At 40.1% G+C, this 23,836-nt stretch overlaps 1 protein-coding gene across 3 annotated transcripts in view; it reads right to left on the bottom strand.

The window, feature by feature from the left end:
- Window positions 1-14,702: 14,702 nt before the first annotated feature.
- tln2b (talin 2b) overlaps window positions 14,703-23,836 on the bottom strand; it is a 131,573-nt gene continuing 122,439 nt past the window's right edge. For all 3 annotated transcript variants that reach the window (XM_058407501.1, XM_058407503.1, XM_058407502.1), the window contains 5 exons: window positions 20,660-20,785; window positions 20,470-20,532; window positions 19,593-19,775; window positions 19,356-19,481; window positions 14,703-17,186 (listed from right to left, as the gene is read on the bottom strand). In XM_058407501.1, the coding sequence (XP_058263484.1) occupies window positions 17,058-17,186; window positions 19,356-19,481; window positions 19,593-19,775; window positions 20,470-20,532; window positions 20,660-20,785 (627 nt within the window). In that variant the 3' untranslated portion in view covers window positions 14,703-17,057. The remainder of the gene's footprint in view (window positions 17,187-19,355; window positions 19,482-19,592; window positions 19,776-20,469; window positions 20,533-20,659; window positions 20,786-23,836) is intronic.

Here is a 23,836-nt window from a genome sequence, read left to right as displayed (position 1 = left end):
GATATATCTCTGTATAAAAGATTAAAGCAAAGTGATATTTTATATTCCAAAAATTATCACTGTAGTAGTGAATTTGAGAAAAGAATATTTCTTTCTGTGGGTAACTTTGATCATTTGTTAGTGGAATCAGGTATATGAAGTAAAGGAAAAAATCAATAAAATTGAGGCTAATAAGTTACTAGTCAAGTAGGTAAAGAAAAATAACTTTTGCAGGCCCAGTCTAGCACAATAACAAGTCCTGGGAATCAACTTGGCTGGGTGTAGAAGTGTATAGTATGTGTTTTGTGTAAGGTGGAGTTAAAAAAGAACTGTCCATCCATCCACTTATCCTATGCAGGGTCACATGGAGTCTGGAATCTATCCCAGGGGACTCTGGGAACAAGGCCGGGGACACCCTGGACAGGGTGCCAGTCAATTGCACACACACACTCACACACCATGGACAATTTAGAGATGCCAAAACAAGCAAAAACATATGTCAGCATTAACTGGAGTACCTGGAGGAAATCCCCTGAAGCACCAGGACAATATCCCTGAATACGGCAGTATCAAACCCTCAACCCTGGAGGTGTAAGGCAAACATGCTAAGTATTTACATGTTGCCAGGATCTAAAAGAATTCAAAGACTTTAAAGGAGCAATAACATAGTTTGGAACAAAGTAGGAACTCTGTTTCCATATGCTAATCAGCGACAGTTTTACAGGTGGTGGTTGACACAAAATGCATCCATAATTTATATCTGCTAGTCTAAATTCAATCATTCTAACCTGCCAAAGTGTAATTTTTCCCTTGAAATGGTTTGTGTGATGCTTTCCTGTTTTCTCCATGTGTAAATTCTTTTTAAAAGGCTTAATCAGATTCTTTTTTCTCACACTGAAAGGTCAGCGTGTCATTGTGAGTGACAGGTATTAGACTCTTTGTGTAATCCTAGATGGCAGGAGTCAGGCAAAAATACTAACACCGTGAAAGTAAACATAGCTTGTTTTTGTGTTTGAAGGCACATATGGTTTGAAGGATCGAAAATTTCATGGAATCCTCTGACTTGCTGTGAAAGTGTTACAATATACTGCTTTCCTAAATCCATCACTGAACTGGACGATATGGATTAAATTCAGAAATAACAGAAAGAAACCCTTTATTATGGTGCAGACATGAGAAGGTTTTCTCATGACATATCAGAGTGTATCATAATGTGAGTTAAGCCTCAACATTTGTAATTAAAAGCCTGCTTTAGAATCTAATTAATAGATTTACAGCAGCAGCATAAAAAATAGGTGCTGTCAGCAGTTATCAGTAGGAGACTAAAGAGAAAAGTATTAAAGTACAGAGAATTTTTTCTGGGGTTTTTTGTGTGTTTGCACACAAAGTGAATAAGTGAAGTGAATAAGACTGATGATCTCCTCATCATGGCACCTGTTAGTGGGTGGGATATATTAGGCAGCAAGTCAACATTTTGTCCTCAAAGTTGATGTTAGAAGCAGGAAAAATGGGCAAGTGTAAGGATTTGAGTGAGTTTGACCAAGGGACGAATTGTTATGGTTAGACCACTGGATCAGATCATCTCCAAAACTGCAGCTCTTGTGGGGTGTTCCCGGTCTGCAGTGGTCAGTATCTATCAAAAACCGTCCAAGGAAGGAACAGTGGTGAACCGGCGACAGGGTCATGGGTGGTCAAGGCTCATTGATGCACGTGGGGAGAGAAGGCTGACCCGTGTGATCCGATCCAACAGACGAGCTACTGTTGCTCAAACTGCTGAAGAAGTTAATGCTGGTTCTGACAGAAAGGTGTCAGAATACAAAGTGCAGGACGGGTCAGGGCTGTTCTGGCAGCAAAAGGGGGACCAACAGGTGGTCATAATGTTATGCCTGATCTGTGTATGAATCACTTCTGTTTATATTAAATGTGTGCTATATTAACAGTGTTGCTTGTGTCCTTCTCTGTTATCTATTGTAATGTGCAATCTCTATAAGCACAACAAGAGCTCAGCAACCAAGACAAATTCTATTCAGTTTGATTCAAAACACCAAAAAATGTTTTGAGCCCAGTGATCAATATAATATAATATAAACTTGAATATAATATAGACAGCACTATATAAGTATCAGGTCAAACATCAGCATCAAACATTTTAGATAATCTTAACTATTAGGGAAAGAGTGAGTGTTCAGTGCCCATGCTCATGCTTCCGTTTTACCTTGGAAAATGACCTTGTACTGTATTGCTTTTGGAAAAATGCCATCGATCTAATTCAAATTTGGCTTCGTCCATACCTTGTGAAATATTTATGCGTGACGCATATTAGGGAGACAATTATGAAGATGTACCAAAGAATACTGAAAGATAACAGATATCAATAATCAGGAACGAGTACATCAGAGGGACAGCTCATGTTGGACGTTTGGGGGACAAAGTTAGGGAGGCCAGATTAAGATGGTTTGGACATGTTCAGAGGAGGGAGAGTGAGTATATTGGTAGGAGAATGTTGGACATGGAGCTGCCAGGCAGGAGGCAAAGAGGAAGGCCAAAGAGGAGGTATATGGATGTAATAAATGAGGATATGAAGCTTGTGGGTGTAAATGTTGAGGATGCAGAAGATAGGGATAGGTGGAGAGAGATGAATCGCTGTGGAGACCCCTGAAGGGAAAAGCCGAAAGAAGAAGAATCAGAGGTCCAAGGATGACTAGCCGATACCATTTCTAATTTTCTGAGTGAGAATTTTCCGGAGCATTCATAGTTTAATGCTGCTTTTTGCGCTACTCTGGTGTTTATCAGTAGGCTGATCTTGTAAGGCTCCCTTAATTTGGGGCACTTAACATTATCCTTCAAGACTAGAGAGAAGCCATGTTTACAGAGACTTTTGGCCCTTGGGAATGTCTAGTTGGAACCTCCAAGAGAGGAAGTGCATTCCTTTTGGACACAACACAGAAAAACGAATGGCTTTAAATCATCTCCTGTTTTCTTTGTAATTATGTGTACAGAAGATTGTGTGCTCATGCGATTTCCTTCAAATGCAGTAAGAGTAAGCATGCAGAGATAAAAACATTTCTGCAATCCCAGTGATGAAGATGTTACACAAATTTATGTTAGTGCTAGAAAAGGACATGAGGATATGTACATTTAGGTTGTCCTTGATGTCACCCTGATTATTATCACCTATCTTCATGCGACATTTAATTCCATAGCCTTGCCTTGTTTCCGTCTTCAATGCTTTTCCTTGTTTAGTCATAGCAGCGTCTTTTTCTACGGTTTCGGCCTTTTGCTTTCCCGTCTTCAGCCTCTGATTATGGAATTGGCTTTGAGCCCAGTCGTGAATAATGACTATACTTTATAGGCCCCCTTTAAATGTCCATGCACAAACATTCAACCATCTCTGCAGCACAGAACCATACACAGTGACAACAGCCATACAGAGACACAAGGCATGACCAGCTGAAACAAGGTCGCTGACACAAGGAGGCACAGATGTTGGCTGTATTTTAAAACAGGAATGTATTTTCTAGCACAAATGAGAGAAAGTCTTAAGCTAACCCTATCCTCCTTAAACCTAATTACTTCCTTCCTACCTCATAAGTAACCATCATAAGCCATCGCTCAAATTCTACATGGACAAATCTGCCTTTAGAACAACATTCACACTTAAACCCACACCGAATCCCTGTCAGCCTGTACCTAGTCACACATCTCCTGTAGACAGAACTGAGCTGGATTCAAACTTCTCAGAGATGTTTATCATTTCTCATTGACTGAATGATTGAATGGGCAGGACTCTGAGGAGTCTCCTGTCCAACCATCTCAGAAGGTCTATAACGGTTTATAAATATATTTAAAGGAGCTGTGTGAGCTTGCTCTGGGGGTGTTAACTATTAACACGGGGCATAATCATTGAGCACAGCAAATGGAGGAAGCAGGGAGTGAGAGGCTGGGGGCAGGAATTTCTGCCATTTGTAACCTGAGTGAGCTGTCAAACCTGCCACTCTGTATAACACACATATGATCTATGTAAAGGCAAAACACATCTGCTGCTTTAGAAACTCCTATTTTCTCCTTAAACAATATTTTCAGACTAAAATCAAGGCACATGTTCTCCTCTGGTACTTTCATGCCAGCACAGATTTTCTCCAGTGCAGAATCAGATAATGCTACTCCTGTTGCTGTAAACATGTGGTGACCATTATATTCATACTGTCGGTCACTTGGACAATGCCAGTTGTTCACTACTGATCTTCTTTTAATGTTCTCAAAAGCCTAGGGATAAAAGGGCAACATGTTTAGGCTGGTGACTGCCCATGAAGGCCTATTAAGAAGCTTGCTAGCATTCCATCTCTGTGAGCTGTTTTGCAAACGAGAGATCAGCTGTGATTGAGATGGTCTGCTAGCACTCATCCAGAAGGAAATGCTTGGCAGACCGGTGAGTAAATGAGTCTGAAAGGCAGCTTTTTGCAAGCGCAAGCCCAAAGAGTGTTCCTTTCACAGGAAAGTTCACAGAAAAAGACAGAAGGTTTGTACTAACAGCAACTATATCAGAATCAGAATCAGAAAAAGTTTTATTGCCAGGTACAGCAAAGGGTCAGCATGGAGCACTTTACAGTACTAGGAATTTGTCTTGGTGTCAGGTGCAAACCTATACACAGGTAAATAATTTAAATAAGTACTGTATAAGGTGACTTGTATGAAAATTAGTGCAATAGAAAAACGTAAAAAAAAGAAAGTGACTGTAACATTATATACAGATGTGAGGTATGTACACAATGTAGAATGATATTTATGATATTTATGATAAGAGGAACTATATTTATGATAAGAGGAACTAAAATGACAAATCACGTCTCACATTACATTCCTTTTCAATAGCTTGTATCCGCTGAAGCAAATATCCACCTCATGAAAAATGTAGAGAAGTAAAGCGATTAGGGTGGTGAGCAAACAACCTGTTTAATATTTGACCGAATTCACACTGGGCAGAGATGAAAATGTGATCCGCATGGAATAACAAACCATTCCAAGGACTCACAGCCCGGTCATCAGCAGGCGGTGGTTTATGTGAAGGTTTTCTTCTTTTTCTACTCCAGACACATAACTTCCTACTGCAGTTATGGTTAAATAGCTGTGGCCTTAAAATCTCCTCCCTCAATGTTATTGTGTTCTACTGACATACAGCTGAGAGGGAAAGAAGGAGGAAATTGGGTAATCTGATTTAGCCACAGATATGTGGTATGGTTTTTTGTGGGGGGGTGGGGGGTGGTGGTGGACAGGAAGGAGATATCTCCATAATTGGGTCTAATCTTCAAACCCGAGATTTTACCTTCATCTTCATGACTCTAATAACCCTAAATCATATTATTATTATCATATAATTAATATGAGTTAGTGAAACAGTTACTATACTGAAACTAGTAGGAAAATATGAAGTCTCGATGAGTCTTGACCTCCTGAGGTTTTGTTGTGTTAAATAAATGCAACTTTTACGCATGTCATTTATTTGCACTGAATGCCTCAAGACTCTTCTCTTCTCTGACACCCAGGTGGTGGAATGATCTTCGCCTGGCTCTTGTCCCCTGAACAGCTGAATCACCGGCTGTCCTTTAAACAAAGACTAAAAGCCCAAGTTAAACTATATACTGCTATCTAACACGGTTTTAGCTTGATAGTATTTTTACACTCTGATCTATTTATACTAGTATGAGGATATGCTTTTGATAGAAAGAAAGAAAGAAAGAAAGAAAGAAAGAAAGAAAGAAAGAAAGAAAGAAAGAAAGAAAGAAAGAAAGAAAGAAAGAAAGGAAGGAAGGAAGGAAGGAAGAATGGAAGAATTTGATGTGTTATAAAGCAACTGAAAACCCCACATTATCACACTTTATGACTCATAACTACTGTCTACTATAAAAAAATTAAAACCACATTAAGCTTTTTACTATAAAAATTTATTGTAGTACTTTTTTACACTTCCATTCCAAAGAAAAGAAAGAAAATGACCTGGGTGGGGGGTGGGGTGTGGTGGGGTAAAGTCAAGCATGGAGATGGAGAGACAAAGTGCACTTACTGGCAACTGGCTTTGTACTTCATTGTTCAGATAAGAGATTCCTTTACAGCATCTGGGCTGTGTTTGCACTGATAGGCCTTCTTCAAGCAGATGTAGATACGGGATATTTTAAAGCGCTCCAGTGCGAATCTCACCACAATGCGAGAGAGCGAGGGGTTCTTCGGAGAGCTTTTTGATGTGTTGTGCCGGGGTGCGCCACACCAAGTGTTGCAGCTGATTGCAAGTTCATTTAGAAGGAAGAAACATGAGCAGTATGAAAATCGTAGTACAAAGACTCATACAAAGACTTTTTACATACAAATTTCCAGGTTTCTTCATTCATTTCTCATACACATGATGACGTAACATAGTGATTTAGCATGTGTGTCAGAATTTGTATTGCACTACATGGGAAAGAATGAATCAATATTTGCCCAGTTCTTCCAGCCTGAAGTGTCATGAGGTTAAAACGTTCTGTAGCAGTTACACAAAGCAAATCTTCCCATATATGGAGTGTGAGAGAGAGAAAGAGAGAGAGAGAGAGAGCATCAAGCAGCTAGACAAAAAGCCCTTCAGTGTTTGCTTCCATTTCTCTGTACTATAAAACTGCATGGTATGTTCAACTCCTCGTTAATGTCATGAGTAACTCACAATCGGTTCATCCATACCGGAAGAAAATGGCTAAAGCTCAAATGAGGACAAGCGGGTCAGAGAGAGTTCTGAGTCAGGGTTTGTGCTCGAGTCTAAATTCAGCACAGAGTGCTGCAATACTCCACCTGACATTTTAATATCAGACAGGTAATGCAAGTCAAGGTAAACTCGATTCATACGAATGTACCAGCTGCTGTTTACATACCTCTGTCATTGAAAAGGCATGTGCTTTTAACAGCAAGCATGAGACTGGCAGGAGAAGAGCCATAACATCTGAGCAAATAGAAAGCAGGGCAGAAAGAAGGCAGGTAGTGAGGGTTAGGGGCTTTTTGGCATTCTTTGCTTATGGTAGACTGCTTTCCTGAGCGCAGAGATGGTGTGTGTGTGTGTGTGTGTTTCATACCATTCATTGAAAACCACACTGGAATGCAAATGGGGTGAGTTACTCCAGACTGATAATTTGTCCAGAACAAAGGCCTGACTTTTGAATGTATTTGTGCGGTCTCTCTTTGAAAGAAAAAAACAAAACATTTTTCTTCTTCATTACATATGAACCCCATGACAAAGGACAAATACTTGTCTGCTATTAAAAAAAAGCTAAGTTACTATTATTGCCTTTAGCGTTATGCAAATGCCTACATGCTACTGATCTCTCTAGCTGTTACTCATTCTCACCTATCAGCATTTGGGACTAAAGTATATATATTTTTTTACTACTTTCCTGCAATTGTACTGCCAGAGAAAACTTTCAGCTCTGAGCGAGTCATATCACTCAATACAGCTGTGGAGACTAACCACACTGGGCCTAAAGCCCAATTACTGGAGAGGGATAAAAGAAAACATCTGATGAAATATGGGAACTGAATCAGTCAGCAAGCCTTTAACACCTCCAGGTCATCTAGAGGAGACAGGGGAAGGGGATCATGGCATCTGGAGAACAGAGAAATGAGCGATGGCTGAGAAGCTAGATTTATCCTGGATTGATAATTGCTGATCATTCGGTAGTATTCTGTGCATGAAAAGTGGCATTAAAACATTCTCCTTTTGCGAGAGTTATGCTTGGAACAGATGCTTGCCATGTATCTGGGAAATTGTTCTATGCCTCAAAAAATGTGGGCCAGCCGTCGAAATGAGAAAGACCCATTTCCTTAACGCATTTCCAGAGTCTCAGCGAAGCTCTTGTTCACTCATGTTTATTCAGCTTTAATAGAGTCTGGGTGGAGAAAGCCACAGCTCTAAGAAAAAAAAATAGGAGCGAGAGAGAGAGAAAGAGAGAGAGAGAGAGAGAGAGAGAGAGAGAATTACACTACAAGGCGTTCTAAAAGTGAAAAATGTGGCCTCTTTAGTTTGATGAAAACCTCCAGCACGTAGAGGTTTCCTCTTGGAACAGAAGGAACGAGATGGAAATTGTTTACTCTCTGGTTGCTGCCGGGGAGCCATACTGCAGAAAGAAGCACACAAAGAAAGTACTTTACAATTACGATAATGAGGTAGCTCTTTAACTCACTAGCTCTTCAAAGCTTCAGTTATGAAGAGCCGCAGCACCATCACTGATTTGCTTCATGAACAGTGGAGCGCTGGACGTGTGTTGGCAGCCATTTTTCAGCATGCCCCAGCTGTGCAGAGGCACTGGTCATTACCTCCTCCTCAAGTTTTTAGCAGTGTCCAAAATTAGCAATGGGCTTTTTAACAGCCTAATATAAATCTAGCATCAGTGCTGACTCAGGAAAAGTATATCCATCTTCACGTTGCTCAGAAAAAAAAGAACTGCACAACAGACCCCCTGGTGTTATAGAGAAGAGGATAAACACTCAGGGGGAGATGTGTTAGTATCTGCATATTACAGTATACAGTAACTCAGTAGTCACAGTATACACAGTGGCATTACCTAGTCCCTGAGAATACACTTTTTTTAGAGTAGAAAGAGAGACACAACTATATTATGCATCGAATATTTTATCACCTCTGTAGAACCATGTAGAATAATAGAATATTATGATATGATCAAGGATTATATTAGTTATAAATGAAATGCACTGATTCACATGAAGAGTAAAGAATATGAAGAATAAAAGTTCTTTTAGCTCAAACATATATCAGTGTATATCAGAGTGACATGAGCTGACATGAGAAACAGTACAACTGCAAGTGTAATGAATACAAATGCATGGTAAAAAAAAATGATGCATTAATGCCCTGTTTTTATTTACTGATATGTTTGATTTTAACACTCCAGTCTTTATAACAAGACCAGCTAGCAGTGGTTATTGCTGCATGTGTAGTAATAGTGGTTAGTGCATCAAGCTAATTTAAATATGTGACGTTTTTACTCATTGTATAATGTGTCTCTAAGTACAGACTCACATTAGCCCCAACTGGCCTGTGAATGTGGGTAATAATGTAGAGAGAGAGAGAGGTTTTATTTGTTAAATACATATTTACTGTTTATATACAGTATATAACTTGCAGTAAAATAAAAAAAAGACCCCAGTCTACTCCTCCTAAGACTGTGCATGTAAATAAACAAAATTAAATAAATAAGAAATAATATAAAAGAAATAGAATATCGATGTGCAGTTGTGTTACGTGCAGAAAGAGGAAAAATGCAGTGTACAGTGTGGCGAGAGAGGGGGGGGAGAGAGAGAGAGAGAGAGAGAGAGAGGGAGGAAGGGTGTGGGAGAGATAGGGGAGAGAGAGGGAGAGAGAGAGAGGGAGAGAAAAGGGGAGAGGGGGGGAGAGGAGAGGGAAAGACAGAGAGAGAGAGAGAGAGAGAGAGAGAGAGAGACAGAGCGAGTGAGCAGGGGAGAAAGTTTGAGTGGAATTCCAGCGTGTAGTCTGTATTTGGAAATGCTAGCCCCTCAGGGAGGAACACAGACAGTAAGCAGCCACCAGGTTATGAAAAAGTGGCTAGAAGTCCTGTGGGTTCAGTGCTCTGTTCCTCAGAGTGAATGTTTAGGTAGATGACGCTCATATGCTGTATGCCGGGTAACCCCTCAGAGACCAGGCCTAAAATAGTCATGTACTCTACACCACAACCCTGCACTCGCTTCCATCAATTGCTCACACTGTCCTCTGAGTTTACACTCTGGACTCGTCCAACTCATAGCAGAGCACAGTGAGTGTGTTTAAAAGCCATCAATCCTCTGCTTCCATTTTCCAAATGAGCTCATTCATACCTCTGTTTAAAATATAAATGAACTCAAGATAGACCTCAGCTTTAGAGTATTGGAAATCTTTAATACCCGCTTTCATTTGCTTATGCAGAGGAATATGCATTATAGAGTACGCATTGGTTACTACTGGACAACTGTTACGACAATACACTAGAAATCAGTGAATAGGAATCAATTATACGTTAAAATAAAATAAACTATGCCAAGCCAGTACAGTACAGAGCTCTGTATCAACCTTGTAAGGGGTTCCACAGAAAAATACAACCAAGGAACCATTTCAGTTGCTAGACTTAAAGACTTCTGGTCCACAGTAGGTGTGTTCACTCTGTGGTATAAAATTGGTGTAGTCCCCAAAAAGATATGCTTTTTGGACGTTAGCTGGTTGAGAGGCACAAAATGGAGGTAATTAAACATGGAACAAGGAATAGTGTTGTACATTTAATATAAATATGCGACACAGTTGTGGAGGTGTAGCATGTGCGGCCTCATAGCTTCAGCTTCAGAGCCACTGGTTTGGTCTTGAGCTCAGGTTACAGCCTGTGTGGAGTTTCACATGTTCTCCTAGTGTCTGACTAAGTTTACTGGGTTCTCCAGGTACCTACCACCTCCTAAAATCACCATGGTAGATGATTTGTCTATGCTAAATTGCCTCTAGGTATGAATGTGGTTGTGTATGGTGCTCTGAATGGACTGCCAGCCTTCATGGCCAATGTTCTTGGGACAGGCTACTGGATTCAACACAAACCTGATGCTTGCTGAAGATAAATGAGTAGATGGTTGATGAAACAATAGCTACTCCTTTCCATGCATAAAAATTCTCAAATCTATTATTTCTCAGGTTTCTGTAGCTGACGTGAAATAGCTCGTGTTGCTGCAGCGGGAGGATGAAGATAGATGAGGAAAAAGAGCATGTGCTATGTTCTTGAATTACATTCATAAGAGCAAAACAAGACTTTTTCATATTCTAGTGTGGTCCTTCAAACATCTATATAGTTTTATATATATATATGGCAACTCCATGTTGTTGTTTTAATTCATTTACGGTTAGTTTGATCATCCAAACTTTAATGAGTGTAACTCATGACCACACAAAATATTCCATTTTTCAAAAATATTTATAGTAATGGACTATATATAGAGTACATTATCATGCATTTTGCACTCATCTCGAGTCCTTGTGTTGAGACCGTTCAGCCTTTTCCTCAGTACCAGCTTCATTCCTGTGGTGTAAGACTAGAGCAAGCTAAACACAGTACCCAGCCCAACCTCTCATTAAAAAAAAATGCTCCAAATTCCTGTAGGAAATACGAGATGGATCTTCCAGTGTTGGAAAGAGTAGGATATTAGACTTCAGAGAAATATGGTGCTGCATTGGCCTGACTTCTGACAATGTATGAGGTTTACTGTAAGGGCTCCAGAGGTGCTCCATGAAGAGGATCCAAGAAGTTATTAGGTTTTAAGCAACAGCTCATAGATTTTAACTACTGCTTTATTTTATACATCTATAATGTTTAGTACTTTAAATATTCAACAACTAAGAATACTGAAAAGTTCATAACAGAACAGCCCCCCCCCAATTCTCAAAATTCTACCACTTGACATTTTGCAGTCCAAGAATAATATAAAATAAAAAATAAAATAAGCGAGCAGACAACAAACATTTTAGTAATAAAAGCAGGAAAATGAGTTCGATTTGCATAAGTAATCACCCCCTGCTAACAGTTTCACCTTTATATTTTAGTGATATAACATGGAACAGGATTTAACTTAATAGGAATTACAAAGTAGGTCATGGATCAACACTAAATCTCCCCATAGTATTCACAGCAATGGAGTTTACAAACATTAAATGGTGTGAATACATAAGATTTCATCAGGATTGCTGTAAAACTCCTAAGTTGTCATCAGAAGCTGGTTTCTTCTCAGTCTAATCACCTGACTTTCAGAGATGGCTTCCTCTAGGTAGAATCATTGTTGGATTATATTCTTTCCGTTAAAAAAATAATAATAATACAGTGGACCCCCCTGAAGTTGCGGTTCAGCGTTTGTGGCCTCAGTCTTTCACAGAATTTTCCTTGGAAGCAAACTAATACTGTTCGCGGAAACCACCGCAATTTCACAGAAAACCGCCGATTGGCTGTTGCCCTGTGAGGCATCTCCGGTGTTTGCAGCGTGTTCTCCATTTTGTTCTTCTTGAAGCCCTAAGATGCCCCCAAATGCCCAACACCTTCTAAGGCTTCTAGCAATGAACCTAAGCGCAGCTATATTTGCAGCTTTTCACAATTTGCAGGAGCTCTAGGAATCCCACACCCGCGAATTTCAGGGACTACTGTAGATGTAATGGTGGCGTTTATCAAAATTTAAGAATTTCGGCCTTCCAGGAACAGTTGTCCTGTGACACTTTAACTACACACAGGTGAACTCCATTTGACTGATAGTGTGACTTCTGATGGCAACTGTTTACTCCAGAGCTAATTTAGGGCTCTTACAGCATGGGGGTGGGGGGTGGGGGTGTACTGTAATACTTATGCAATCACACCTTTCATTTTTTTCAACCTTTGTAAATCATTTAACAAACTATATTGATTTCACTCCTACTTAGGACAGATTCACGACAAAATTCAAAATACATTCATTTCAATTATAAGTCTTAAAGGAGAAGTTCACTTCCAGAACAAAAATCTACAAAGAATGAACTCACTCCCTCGTCATCCAAGATGTTCATGTCTTTCTTTCTTCAGTCGTAAAGAAATGATGTTTTTTGAGGAAAGGATTTTTCTCCATATAATGGACTTCAATGGTGCCCATAAGTCTGAACTTCCAAAATGCAGTTTAAATGCAGCTTCAAAGAGCTCTAAACCTCAATGCGCATCCATGACACTACGTACTACATAATCACGTCAAAAGGTCATGCGTGACATAGGTGGCGCTACAGACCCAGAGTTTACGAAGCGAACATGCAAAGACCAAGGAAGTGCATTTTAAACAAAAAAACGGACACAAAGGCATATAACTTTGTGTAATTCCACACGCAACAACTTCAGAGCGGTCCTCCTACTCCACCCTAGTAAACACTGGGTCTGTGGCTCCGCCTATGTCACACGTGACCTTCCAGCGTGATTACGTAGTATGTAGCGTCGGACGCGCATCCCAGAGTTAGTGCTAGATGAGCTTTAGTGGTTAAAAAGTATACAATTATATAAAAGTATACAAAGAAAATGACCGATCTTTTCACTAGATAAGATCCTTCTTCCTGGGCTGGGATGGAGGTTTAGAGCTCTTTGAAGCTGCATTTAAACTACATTTTGGAATTTCATACTTGTGGGCACCATTGAAGTCCACTATATGGAGAAAAATCCTTTCCTCAAAAACATCATTTCTTTACGACTGAAGAAAGAAAGACATGAACATCTTGGATGACGAGGGAGTGAGTTCATTCTTTGTAGATTTTTGTTCTGGAAGTGAACTTCTCCTTTAAGAGTACAAAATGTTGACGGGGTGCAAATACTTTTGCAAGGCACTGTAGGTCACGTAAACTCAGACCACTTACAGCACATGCTCCCTTTTTTTTTAACTAAAAACGACCAGTGTATATTGCTAGCTTTGGTATGTATGTGGAGTACAGCAGAGTTTGTTGTCTAGTCGCTTTAGTCACCAAGTTGATCAACTGATTAGACAAATGATCTTTATATCTCTAGACACCCTTTCCTCTGTTGCCAGACAGTAAGCTGTGATGAGAACAGGACAATATGATCCAAAATCAATTTATCATATGAATTCCAGTACAGACGACACAAAACATTCTTGGCAAAGACAAAAAGCATCGTGTTGTTACAGTTCAGATTCCCTAGAACGTGTACAGGAGCAAAAAGTGCCATATGTCCTTATTTGGACATGCAGACAGAAATTTGGCTCTCCTCTTTCCCAGTGCAGAAAGGAAGCTTGACTACTGCTCACAGAGGTGTTACAGCGACACCTACAGGAGAGAATGTGTCTCTGAATGTGCTGGAGAGTATCAGAATCGCCCCATCTCTGTGATTATATACAAAACGCCATCTTTGAACCGCAGTTGCATTGGTCAGCTTTCAGCAGGAAGGAGTCTATAATGACCTCAGAAACTACACTGACCAATTAGTTTCTCAAGAGCTCTTGTTTGCTGTTGTAAAAAGGACATTACATTATTTACTGTCCAGCGTCACCCAAATGAGGATGAGGATCGCTTCTGAGCCCTGTTCCTCTCAAGGTTTCTTCCTCAGATCATCTCAGGGAGTTTTTCCTCACCACAGGCTTCTCATTAGGAATAAATGGTAACTTAACTTTTTAAGTTTTTCCTATTCTTCTGTAAAGCTGCTTTGAGCGCTATACAAATACATTGAATTGAAATTGAAAATAAATATTACTCTAGTGGCTTTGTGGTCATTCAGCTGAAAGAAGAAGACCACAGAGTTTAAGCAGCCTTTATTTGTCACACATACATTACTGCACAGTGAAATTCTTTCTATGCATATCCCATTCTTGGGGGTTGTGGTCAGAGCGCAGGGTCAGCCGTGATGCAGCACCTCTAGAGCAGAGTGGGTTGGGGGCCTTGCTCAAGGGCCCAACGGTGGCAGCTTGGTGGTGCTGGCGCTTGAACCCCGATCTTCTAGTCAACAAACCAGTGCCTTAACCACATGACCTACCACCACCCAGAGAAGTTATACTTAGCGTCAGTGTTTAAATCGATCTGGAATTGCTCGGGTAAATGAGGTTGGACATTCTTTTCTGCTGCCCACTCGGACAAGCCAGCAGGAAAGCAGAGCCAAACAGTACATAACGACGACAGTAGAATAGTCTGGAACGGCAGGAGGCCTAAAACAATGTTTGTTGAAACTCTTTATTTTCAGTGAATACAAAAAATACTTTCGTGACCAGATAAATATTTTACATACAGCATCATAATTATTTCATTTTTATTGTTACCATTTCAGTCGGTTAAAGAAGGCCCTAAAATTCTAGGTTAATTGAAGGAGCTAGATCTTTTTTTTTTTTCTTCTTCTTCTTCTTCTTCTTCTTCTTCTTCTTCTTTTCCTTCCGCTCCATTAAAAGACACCACATTTTAAACCACATATTGCAATATCTTCATTACATTTATTAGTAAATATAAACAAAACCCTTCATACGTAGTGGTTTATTGGAGAGAAAACTCTTATTCGAGACATAATTGCAACAAACTTCCATTTAAGCCTCAATCAGGAAAACGTTTTTGGGTTTTAAGAAGACGAGAGGAATCGCAGCAATAAAACGGTTACAAGACCACACCAAACTAAACCACAGCAATATGTACGTTTCTCATATGCTTTCTGTTAAGGAAACTCGGAGCGCACTGCGGCATCAGCAGTTCCTGATTGGGGCTTTGCAATTGAAAGTCGGCTGAAAAGTGTAAGATACATGTGCGTGGAATGCAGTGTTGATTCTTGACTCACTAGAAATGTAAAGCATGAGGACTGAGTGACGCGAGTGAGTTACAGCTCTGGCAGTTGAGCAATCTACCAAGGCAAGAGCATCAGGCCACATTGGAACAGTAGATTATGGCAGAGCAGAATCAAACAGCAGTCAGTGGCTGTTATAGATACGCTGAATATACTGCTCGGAAACGGACAAAACTACACGTTTACACTTCCTGCTACGAGTCGCCCCTTTTCCACTGACCATTTAATAGGAATCTTTATGGTTTCTCTTACAGAGGTTGAGGTTATAACTGGAGTCTTTGGTCAGCCTAAAAGGGGCGACTTGTATCAGGGCAGACAATATAAGGCACTAATATACATCGCAGTCCAAATTTTAAAAGGTGGGGTATTGCAGTTTGATAGAATATATATATATATTCTGTGTTTTGAAGTGCCAGGTTGTGTAATCTTTAATATGCAAACAACGACCGCACAAGAATAACTAGACATCCATCTGAAAGGAAGCCACTAATGTTCTCACTAACGTCTACCACGAGAAGCGCACGTGTTATTTGCAGAAGAGAGTACACTGGAATACAAACAATATCAGTGCATCCTATAAATCTTGAAGTGCTGGGACATCTTTTCTATTCTTATTTTTATCTTTTTATTTATTTATTTTTATTTATTTACTTGTTAAAGTATTTTTCGAGTCATGCATGCGCACCCTCAAAAATTTTAGTTTTTAAACACTCAAGCACGTTCTAGGTCTCGAGAGTCTGATCGTTTGTGTGTGTGTGTGTGTGTGTGTGTTGAATGTATAATGTGTGTGTTTGCGTGTCTGAATAGGAGACACTTCCCTGTGTCTAAGAGACACAAAAGATGTCTGAAGTGTGTTAAACATGTCTGAGGTATTCATGAGTGCTTAAACACTTAAAACGGCGTAATGGTATCTGCTTCAATCAGGCTTACTGAAATAAAAACAGATCTGTGACTGTAATGCTTTCGGTGAGGAGCTTCTGTGACTCTCTTATCTTAATAAATAATACCATGAAGCACAGAGGTTTTCTCCCTAGTTTTTAGAATAAAGCTAATTCTAGCTGAAGAGCACGATCGCACAATGTCTTTAGGCCTTCATGATATGTTTAAAGTTGAGTAGTGCTTGAGCTTTAAAATGAAAATTCCTGCATTATAAATCACACCGGTGAAAACAAAGCGGATGTGTGTCTGTTCTGAAAGCTTGCGAACAAAACTGTACAGACATCACAGTTGTTCATACAACTCACCTCATATCACCACGGAGATTAAGCGCACATGTGACTGCGTCCTGGTGTACCTATGAACTACTGAAAGGTTGTACTATAAACTGTATTGTTATTATCCTCTTAGATCTGGCATACTGCTTGGACTGTTTGCACACACACACACACACACACACACACACACACACACACACACAGAGAGCAGGTAAGTGCATATCACATGAACAGAAAAAGATCATGACAGAAGAACAAGACGCATAGCCCTATATAAGAAGAGCGACCAATCACAAACAAAAACACCGGCCTCGTGTGCGTAAAACCGGCGGTGGCGTTAGACCACTCCCTATCCCAAAACATCATGATCATGAGCATCACCGTGTATGAGAGGAACCTAACCATCCAACACCAATGGCAGACAAGCTCACTGTTGAGATCAGACTTGATATTATTTGGTGTGTGTGTGTGTGTGTGTGTGTGTGTGTGTGTGTGTGTGTGTGTGTGTGTGTGTGTATATATATGACAGAGCTCAGCTCTGATCTTCTCGCAGCTCAGTGGGCAGAAATTTGTACTGCTGTTGTCGGATGTGGGCCAACTTCTTGCGCGCCTCCTCCAGCTCTCTCTCCTTCCGCAGCATCTCCTCCTGAGCTGCGATGATCTGCAAGCGAGAAGCGAGAGTCAGTCTGCTAACCTTCTGCAACATCCATCAGTACTCATTTTAAAGAAACGGTCTAAAACTTTTACATTTCATCTTCAAAGCTGTTAATGAGTTACGTTCTTTCAGTGCACACCCAAAACGAACAAAACCGCCCAGACTGCAGCACATGCTTGTGCAAAATTTTCACTTATTTGAATTTGGAAATAGTTTTTGTTGTGTATTCCGCATCTGGCTCTCATTTCCTCCTCCTATTACGGTGGTCTGTTTCCTGCCTCGCTGCCTGAGGGGGACTTTTCGTGTCGGACCTGAGTGTACATGCTGTGCAGCCATTACAAATACAGTATTGTATACACATCATTAAAACTTTATATTGTGTTAAATTCCTGCTTTGAGTCTTCTAAATTTGCACGAGCGCTTATTCGTATGGATCGGACTATGAGAAGCATCTTTCTGGTATTCGCTTGCAAAGATATTTGCTGTTTAGGGTTGCTGGAATGTCTGGATTTTGTCACAAAAATGCTGTGATAAAATCCAGGAGCTGAGTCACAGAGAAGTGTATTTTTTTCCCCATAGACCTTTTGGTTTTTTTTGTTCCTCCAGAATCATTTAAAACAAAACAAAGCAATAGAACTCTAGTGAGTGAGACAGAAATGCAAGGGGTGAGAAATATACAAACATTTCCAACAAGACGACTAATAATAATAATAATAATAATCTAACTAATAACAACAAATGAAATGAGTTGGATCAAATTCCTGAAATTCTGAGTGGACTTGGTCGAGCTGTGGGTCTGACACTGAACATGATGACAGTCTTTTTTGCATATCCCTCAAACACAGAGCCTATAGTGCATGAGCATTTACCTTTCATTTGAATTGCATGGCAAAGGGCATGAAGATCTTCAGAATCATCTGCACTGGAATTTGATGTGTTATGTGTGAGGGTAATCTCGTCTAGCCAGACCTTCCCACACTGATGGCAGAAGGCCTGGACTCCATAGTAGCTTTTACTGTTGTATTGTGGACTGGCCAACCAATACAGTAGGGGCATGAAAATATAAAGTCGATACCGGCGTGCGACCATAGATCGTTAATTTAAGAAAGTTGTGTAAACTGATGATCCCGTGAACTTCGCATAATTCTGAAAACCCAGCTTTTAAAAAGTCGTCTTTATTTGGCTGACATCATGTGTTGCCAAGTTGAAAGAAATCTGCCTTAAGGCCTTACAATAAGTAAATTAAGTGGCATAAGTAAATTAAAATAAGTGGCAATGAAATTAACCAATCAGATTACGATTACGTCAGCAATTTCCCACCCTTTGATTGGATAATTGGAGTAGTCAGAGGCAGCGAACCGCACAAACTAAATAAAATATATACATATTTTAACTCACAATGACCGACAGAGGAGAAGGAAACGATTTGGTCGCAGACATCCTTACAAATGCATTTTGAAGGCGGACTGTAATAAAATGGACTATTCCTTGTGAGGTGTGAAATACTGTCGCCTAATTTCTTTTTTATTTTGCTATTTAATGGTTAATTAGTATCTATTGCCGTGGCGTCATAATGATGGTGTAGAGGTGGATTAATTCAGGAAGGACACCGGTGAAGGCCTAGGAGTGAAATGCACGGCCCGCCACTGGACGGAGGGAACGACTCCCTATTGAACACTCATCTACTCTCCATTCCCTCTGTTAAATAATCAGCTGAACTACTGACAGAAATTTTGCTGCATCTTTAGTGACTTATGTGACTGAATGGTATTTTAACATCATTAATAATAGGAAAAGGCTTGCTTTATGCAGTCGATGACATCTGCCTGGGGGGAGGAAAAAATATAAGGTTCTCTTAATTTTTAACTGTTGGCATATTCAATAACAAAAACTATGAACAAAACTTAGCTTTGACGGGGAAAACCGAAAGTTTTCAGGTTTTAACCTTATTAAGTCATCAAGTCTACATGCAAACGTCCAAACAAAAAAAAGCCCAATGATAACTGGTTTCTGGTAGTTTATGTATTTTTCGTATAGAATTTGTGTAGTTTTTGTATATAAATATGTATAATTTCATCACTGATATTGCTACTAGAGCACCAGTAACGGAGAAAATAACTATTAGGTTCGACTTAAAGCACAATTTCCCACATCATATAATGTGCTAAGTCTCACCTGCGCAATTCCACCAACAAATTTGGTCTTGACCACCACACTGTCATCCTCAGCTTTGTCAAATGCAGCTTTCTGAGCCGCCTTGACTAGATTATCTGAAGCCCTCTTCACCGCATTCCCGGCAGCCTGTGGACGTTAAGAATCTGCTATTATTATATGCAAAAGGGCAAAGAACTTGCTGTCTCAAACAAAAAGACACTCTTAAAATACACCCATGGTTTAAAAAGAATGTTAGACCTGTAGTCTCCTCATGGCCTCTGAGTCATGGTCAGCTTTCACTTTGCAGGCCACCAGCAGCTGGGCGGTGGACGCTGCTACTTGTTTGGCAGATGAGATGAGCTTCTCCTCGCTGGCGTGACCCTGCACTGAGGCGTTGGCGGCTTCACACAAATTACTGGTGGCGGCTGCTACCATACGGGCCTGCGTGGCAGAGAAGGTAAGAAAAACAGAAACGGTCAGTTCCTACATGAGCTTTGAATAATGAAAGATGTAAAGTAGTGCATCGTTGGTTTGGGATGGTCATTTGAAATCCGTCTAAACTAAGGAAAATTAACACTGCAGAAGATTTGTCAGTTTCTTACAGCTGGTCTAATGGCAGGTCAAGACTGTGTGGCTGAGCAGGGGATGTGGTATCGGAAGGTTGTGAGTTCGAATACCAAGCTGCCACTGCTGGGCTCTTGAGCAAGGCCCTTTAAGGCAGAAATGGAAATGTATAGCTGTGCAAAATGTTGCTTGTCTTCTGGTGTTGCACCGAGTAATCAGTGACGTGTAAGGATGACGGCATTTCCGATTCGCTTATTCTTAGGATCTGGATTTCTTAATCATTTTTTTGTGCAAGTTCAAAAAATAAACGTATAATCTGTGAAAGTATCAACTGACTTTAATTGGGATAGAATAAAATAAGCGAACGAGGCATGAAGTGAGTGAAGTAATGAATTAAATAAAAAGGGAATCCAATACACTTCAGTTATTGCCGGATATACTGACTAAAACTGAGCGACACAAGGCATTTCTCATTTTAAAAGACTACATTAAGGATCAAACAGCTTAGTTGGGGATAAAGCACAGGCAAAAATGATGTTTCTAAAAACAAACAGACAAAAACAACACTCACTGCTGATATGAGACCCTGAGACCACTGACCATCATCCACGGCATTGGCTGGAACAGAGCCCACCTAGAGACCCAAACACAGAGACTTCATTCAGAAATGTGTATACTTATCAAACAGACAACGTATTGGGGCACACAACAATTTGACTATGCAAATAAGCACTGGATGTTGGCCATGTCCAAAACATTACCTTGCCCTGAGCAACAAGCTCTCTCTGTGCAGCTGATGCTGACTTCACCAGAGCGCTGGTCGCTGCTGCGATGGACTTGGCTGCTTCCAAGATCTGCTCCTCAAAGTCCAGGGACTCATCTGCTTGCTGCGAACAGAAACGACGCCGTGATAACATCAGCATAACGAATAATTAAATTAAAAAATAGCTCAGTTGTTGGTGTAAATAGGTAGCTCTATTTACTTCATGTACAGCTCAGGTGTTGTAGGATGCATACAAATCTATGCATACAGCTGAAGGGACAAAGACACAGTTATCGCTGAAAAAAACCCTCAAGGACACTGTAGAAGACTCCTGAGGGGTCATTTATTCCGAGCTTAAATTTCACCTGCATCTCTTTCAGGGTGACACCTAGTGGCTCTGAGGAGCAATTGCATCATCTTTCAGTCCCAAATTGCTCCATGCAGCCAAACCCTTCACAGAACACCTTTTGTAAATGGGTTTTGAGTGATAACAGACTGTGAAGCAGCGAGCATGCCAGACTAGAGGGCATACAGGCTTTCTCACTCACAGCACATAGAGCACACGAGTCTGGAGACAGGGCGGGACACTGTAGGAATATGTTTGATATATAGTTGGACTGAATAACAACCTAATATATCAAACATATCAGACAGAGCCCTGCAGCGAAGGCTTCCAGGTCTAGCTGACCTCTAGAGCATGGAGGAGAAGAGAGCAGGACAGGAGAGAAGAGAAGCAATAAGGGATGAACAAAGGAACAAGGGAGTAAAAAAAAAGAAGAAGAAAGGAGAGATGGACAGGAGAGGATGAGAAACACAAGAAGAAAAGGAAGGGTGGGGGGGCAACAGTGTGAAAGAGACATGACGTTTCTTGACATGAAAGATGAGAAGACGTGTTGTGAGTAGGTCACACGCTAAGAGTGTTAGTCTGGTCTTTCCTGATAATTACATACACTTCAAACTAAAAGTAAAGGAAACAAATGTTAGGGATGTGTGTAGAGGCATGCAGGATTACCAATGAACGATGAACGTGACTAACTTTCCATGAAAAGATTATGATGCTCAAAATCAGGGAGATCCACAGCTGGATAACCAGATGTTTCTCTTTTCATGGAATCTCACTGATGCAATAAAGTCCGTACTGCACACCACGGTATCTGCACCTCATCTAGCATAACTGTTGACTTCAAACAGCTGACTTCAGCTCCTGGTCTAACCGGATTTAATGGAGGATATGTTGCGGTATGCTCCGAGTATCAACCAATAATCCTTCGATATACGATAAAAGGTGTAATACGATGCCACTCTCTGTTTCTGCTTAGCGCTCCAAATCTAATCTATACTTGGATTTAAACCCAAAATGGCTGTAACCTAAACTAGATTTATTAAATACAGTAATTTATTTAATTTAATTAAACATAAAGTCTACCACTATACGCCACTTGAAACCACTAGTGAAAAAAAATACCCCGATGGTTCAATTGACTGTTTTTGCTCCTGCTGATGGGGCTATTATTCTTCTTTCCACCTGCTCTCTAACAAATTTACTTTGCTTCTATTTCCTAATATATAAAGGCTAATTTAAACCACCATGACCTGGCTCAGCCGGTTATTAAGGACTGGAGCCAAGTTAATGAGAACACCCATGGGCCTTTTTTTGTTGTTGTTATTTGTCTGGGATCCCAGTCACACCGTTAATCACATCCAGGTACCCTGAAAAACCTCCTTCAAAAAAATAACCCAAAACAAAAACATCTCCTGTATGTGGTTTAGACCATGATTATCTCTTCTATTCAAGTATTCCTATTTCATTATGTCCTGACAAAATAGGGAACCAGATTTTTTCAGTGTCCAGTTGATTCAATTGACCTCTTTCAACTGGAAATTTCCGCGGTACAGCACAACATAGCTCAAAGACACTATTGCAGAATCTGTTGGACATCAGTTATTTAGTGCTAATCTCTTAATAGAAGTCAAGGGAATATTTTCCTGACACACGTGAACAGCACAGAGCATCAGAAAACCACTTCTACCCATGGTCATTTTTTTCACAGTTACAGTTCAACCAAAGACAGCCATTTCCAGCATGATCATTCATCATGTCACCACGAAACCTTCCAGAAACAGGAGAGCAGGTTTTCATTATTTCAAGCGACCTACACAGTCCTACAATACTCTCCGGGTTCTTTACTGCAACATGAGCATTTCTGATACATTCAAGCTTTTCTGACCATAGAAAACAGCTAAATTTCAGTTCTAAATAAGCAGATCCCTGCAGGTTATCTATACAAGTCTGTTGAAGATGCACTGTATGTGACAATTACACAAACAAGCGAATTAAATTTAAGATAGAGGAAACTGGTACTACGTCTACAAATAGTCCCACTGGTCACAGGCCATTTCTATCATATCTATAAATTCTATCTATAATTTATCTGTCAGTATACAGATAATTAGTATAGCACAATAGGAGTGAAATGAATTATAATGACTGCCTGAGTCAGATATGTGAGGTTTTAGTTTAAAGAACATAAAACGTCTTCAGATGTTGTCAACAGTGTAGTAAGTCAAATTACACCTTTACACTTAAAAAAACCAAAAAAAAAAACCCTGATACCATCGATCCGCCAATTAAGGATTTTGTGAAATTACACAATACATAATAAATAAATTACCCTTCAATTGAATTTGCACTGTGATTTCTATTTTATTTTTTTGGTAAGATCAAGCTTTGATAAATGGGCTGAAAATGGTAAAAATCTGTTAAGTGAGTCATAACCATGAAGCAAGAAGCATTGACAGATTTAGTTTCCTGCAGACGGATCCAATAATAAAAATGCTTCTGGAAAAATTGTCTTCGAAAGCTCTGACCTTTCCTTTCTTCCCTGACTAAGTTTATCAGAAGGGAAAAAAATCCTCACGATACGATCCTCTAACAATGCAGACGTTCTAGTAGATAAGGAAAGAAAGAGCTGCTAAAAAGAATGAAAAGATCCTAAAAAAGGGACTAAAACTCTCTAAGCTGGGAATACTTAGAGTTAAATATTCAGCATTCCTCTGGAAGCAGTGACCCCCCCACCCCCCACCCACAAATACCGTCCGAGAGCACATTCCAGCACCCGGAGGCCAGGTGGAAGTGATTTGACACAGGTATGCTGGTGGACAGAGTTATTGAGGA

This window comes from Hemibagrus wyckioides, linkage group LG14 (genome assembly GCF_019097595.1).
Source record: "Hemibagrus wyckioides isolate EC202008001 linkage group LG14, SWU_Hwy_1.0, whole genome shotgun sequence".
Taxonomy (NCBI): Eukaryota; Metazoa; Chordata; class Actinopteri; order Siluriformes; family Bagridae; genus Hemibagrus; species Hemibagrus wyckioides.
The sequence above is the reverse complement of the archived record's forward strand: the minus strand, read 5'-3'. Positions and strand labels throughout refer to the sequence as shown.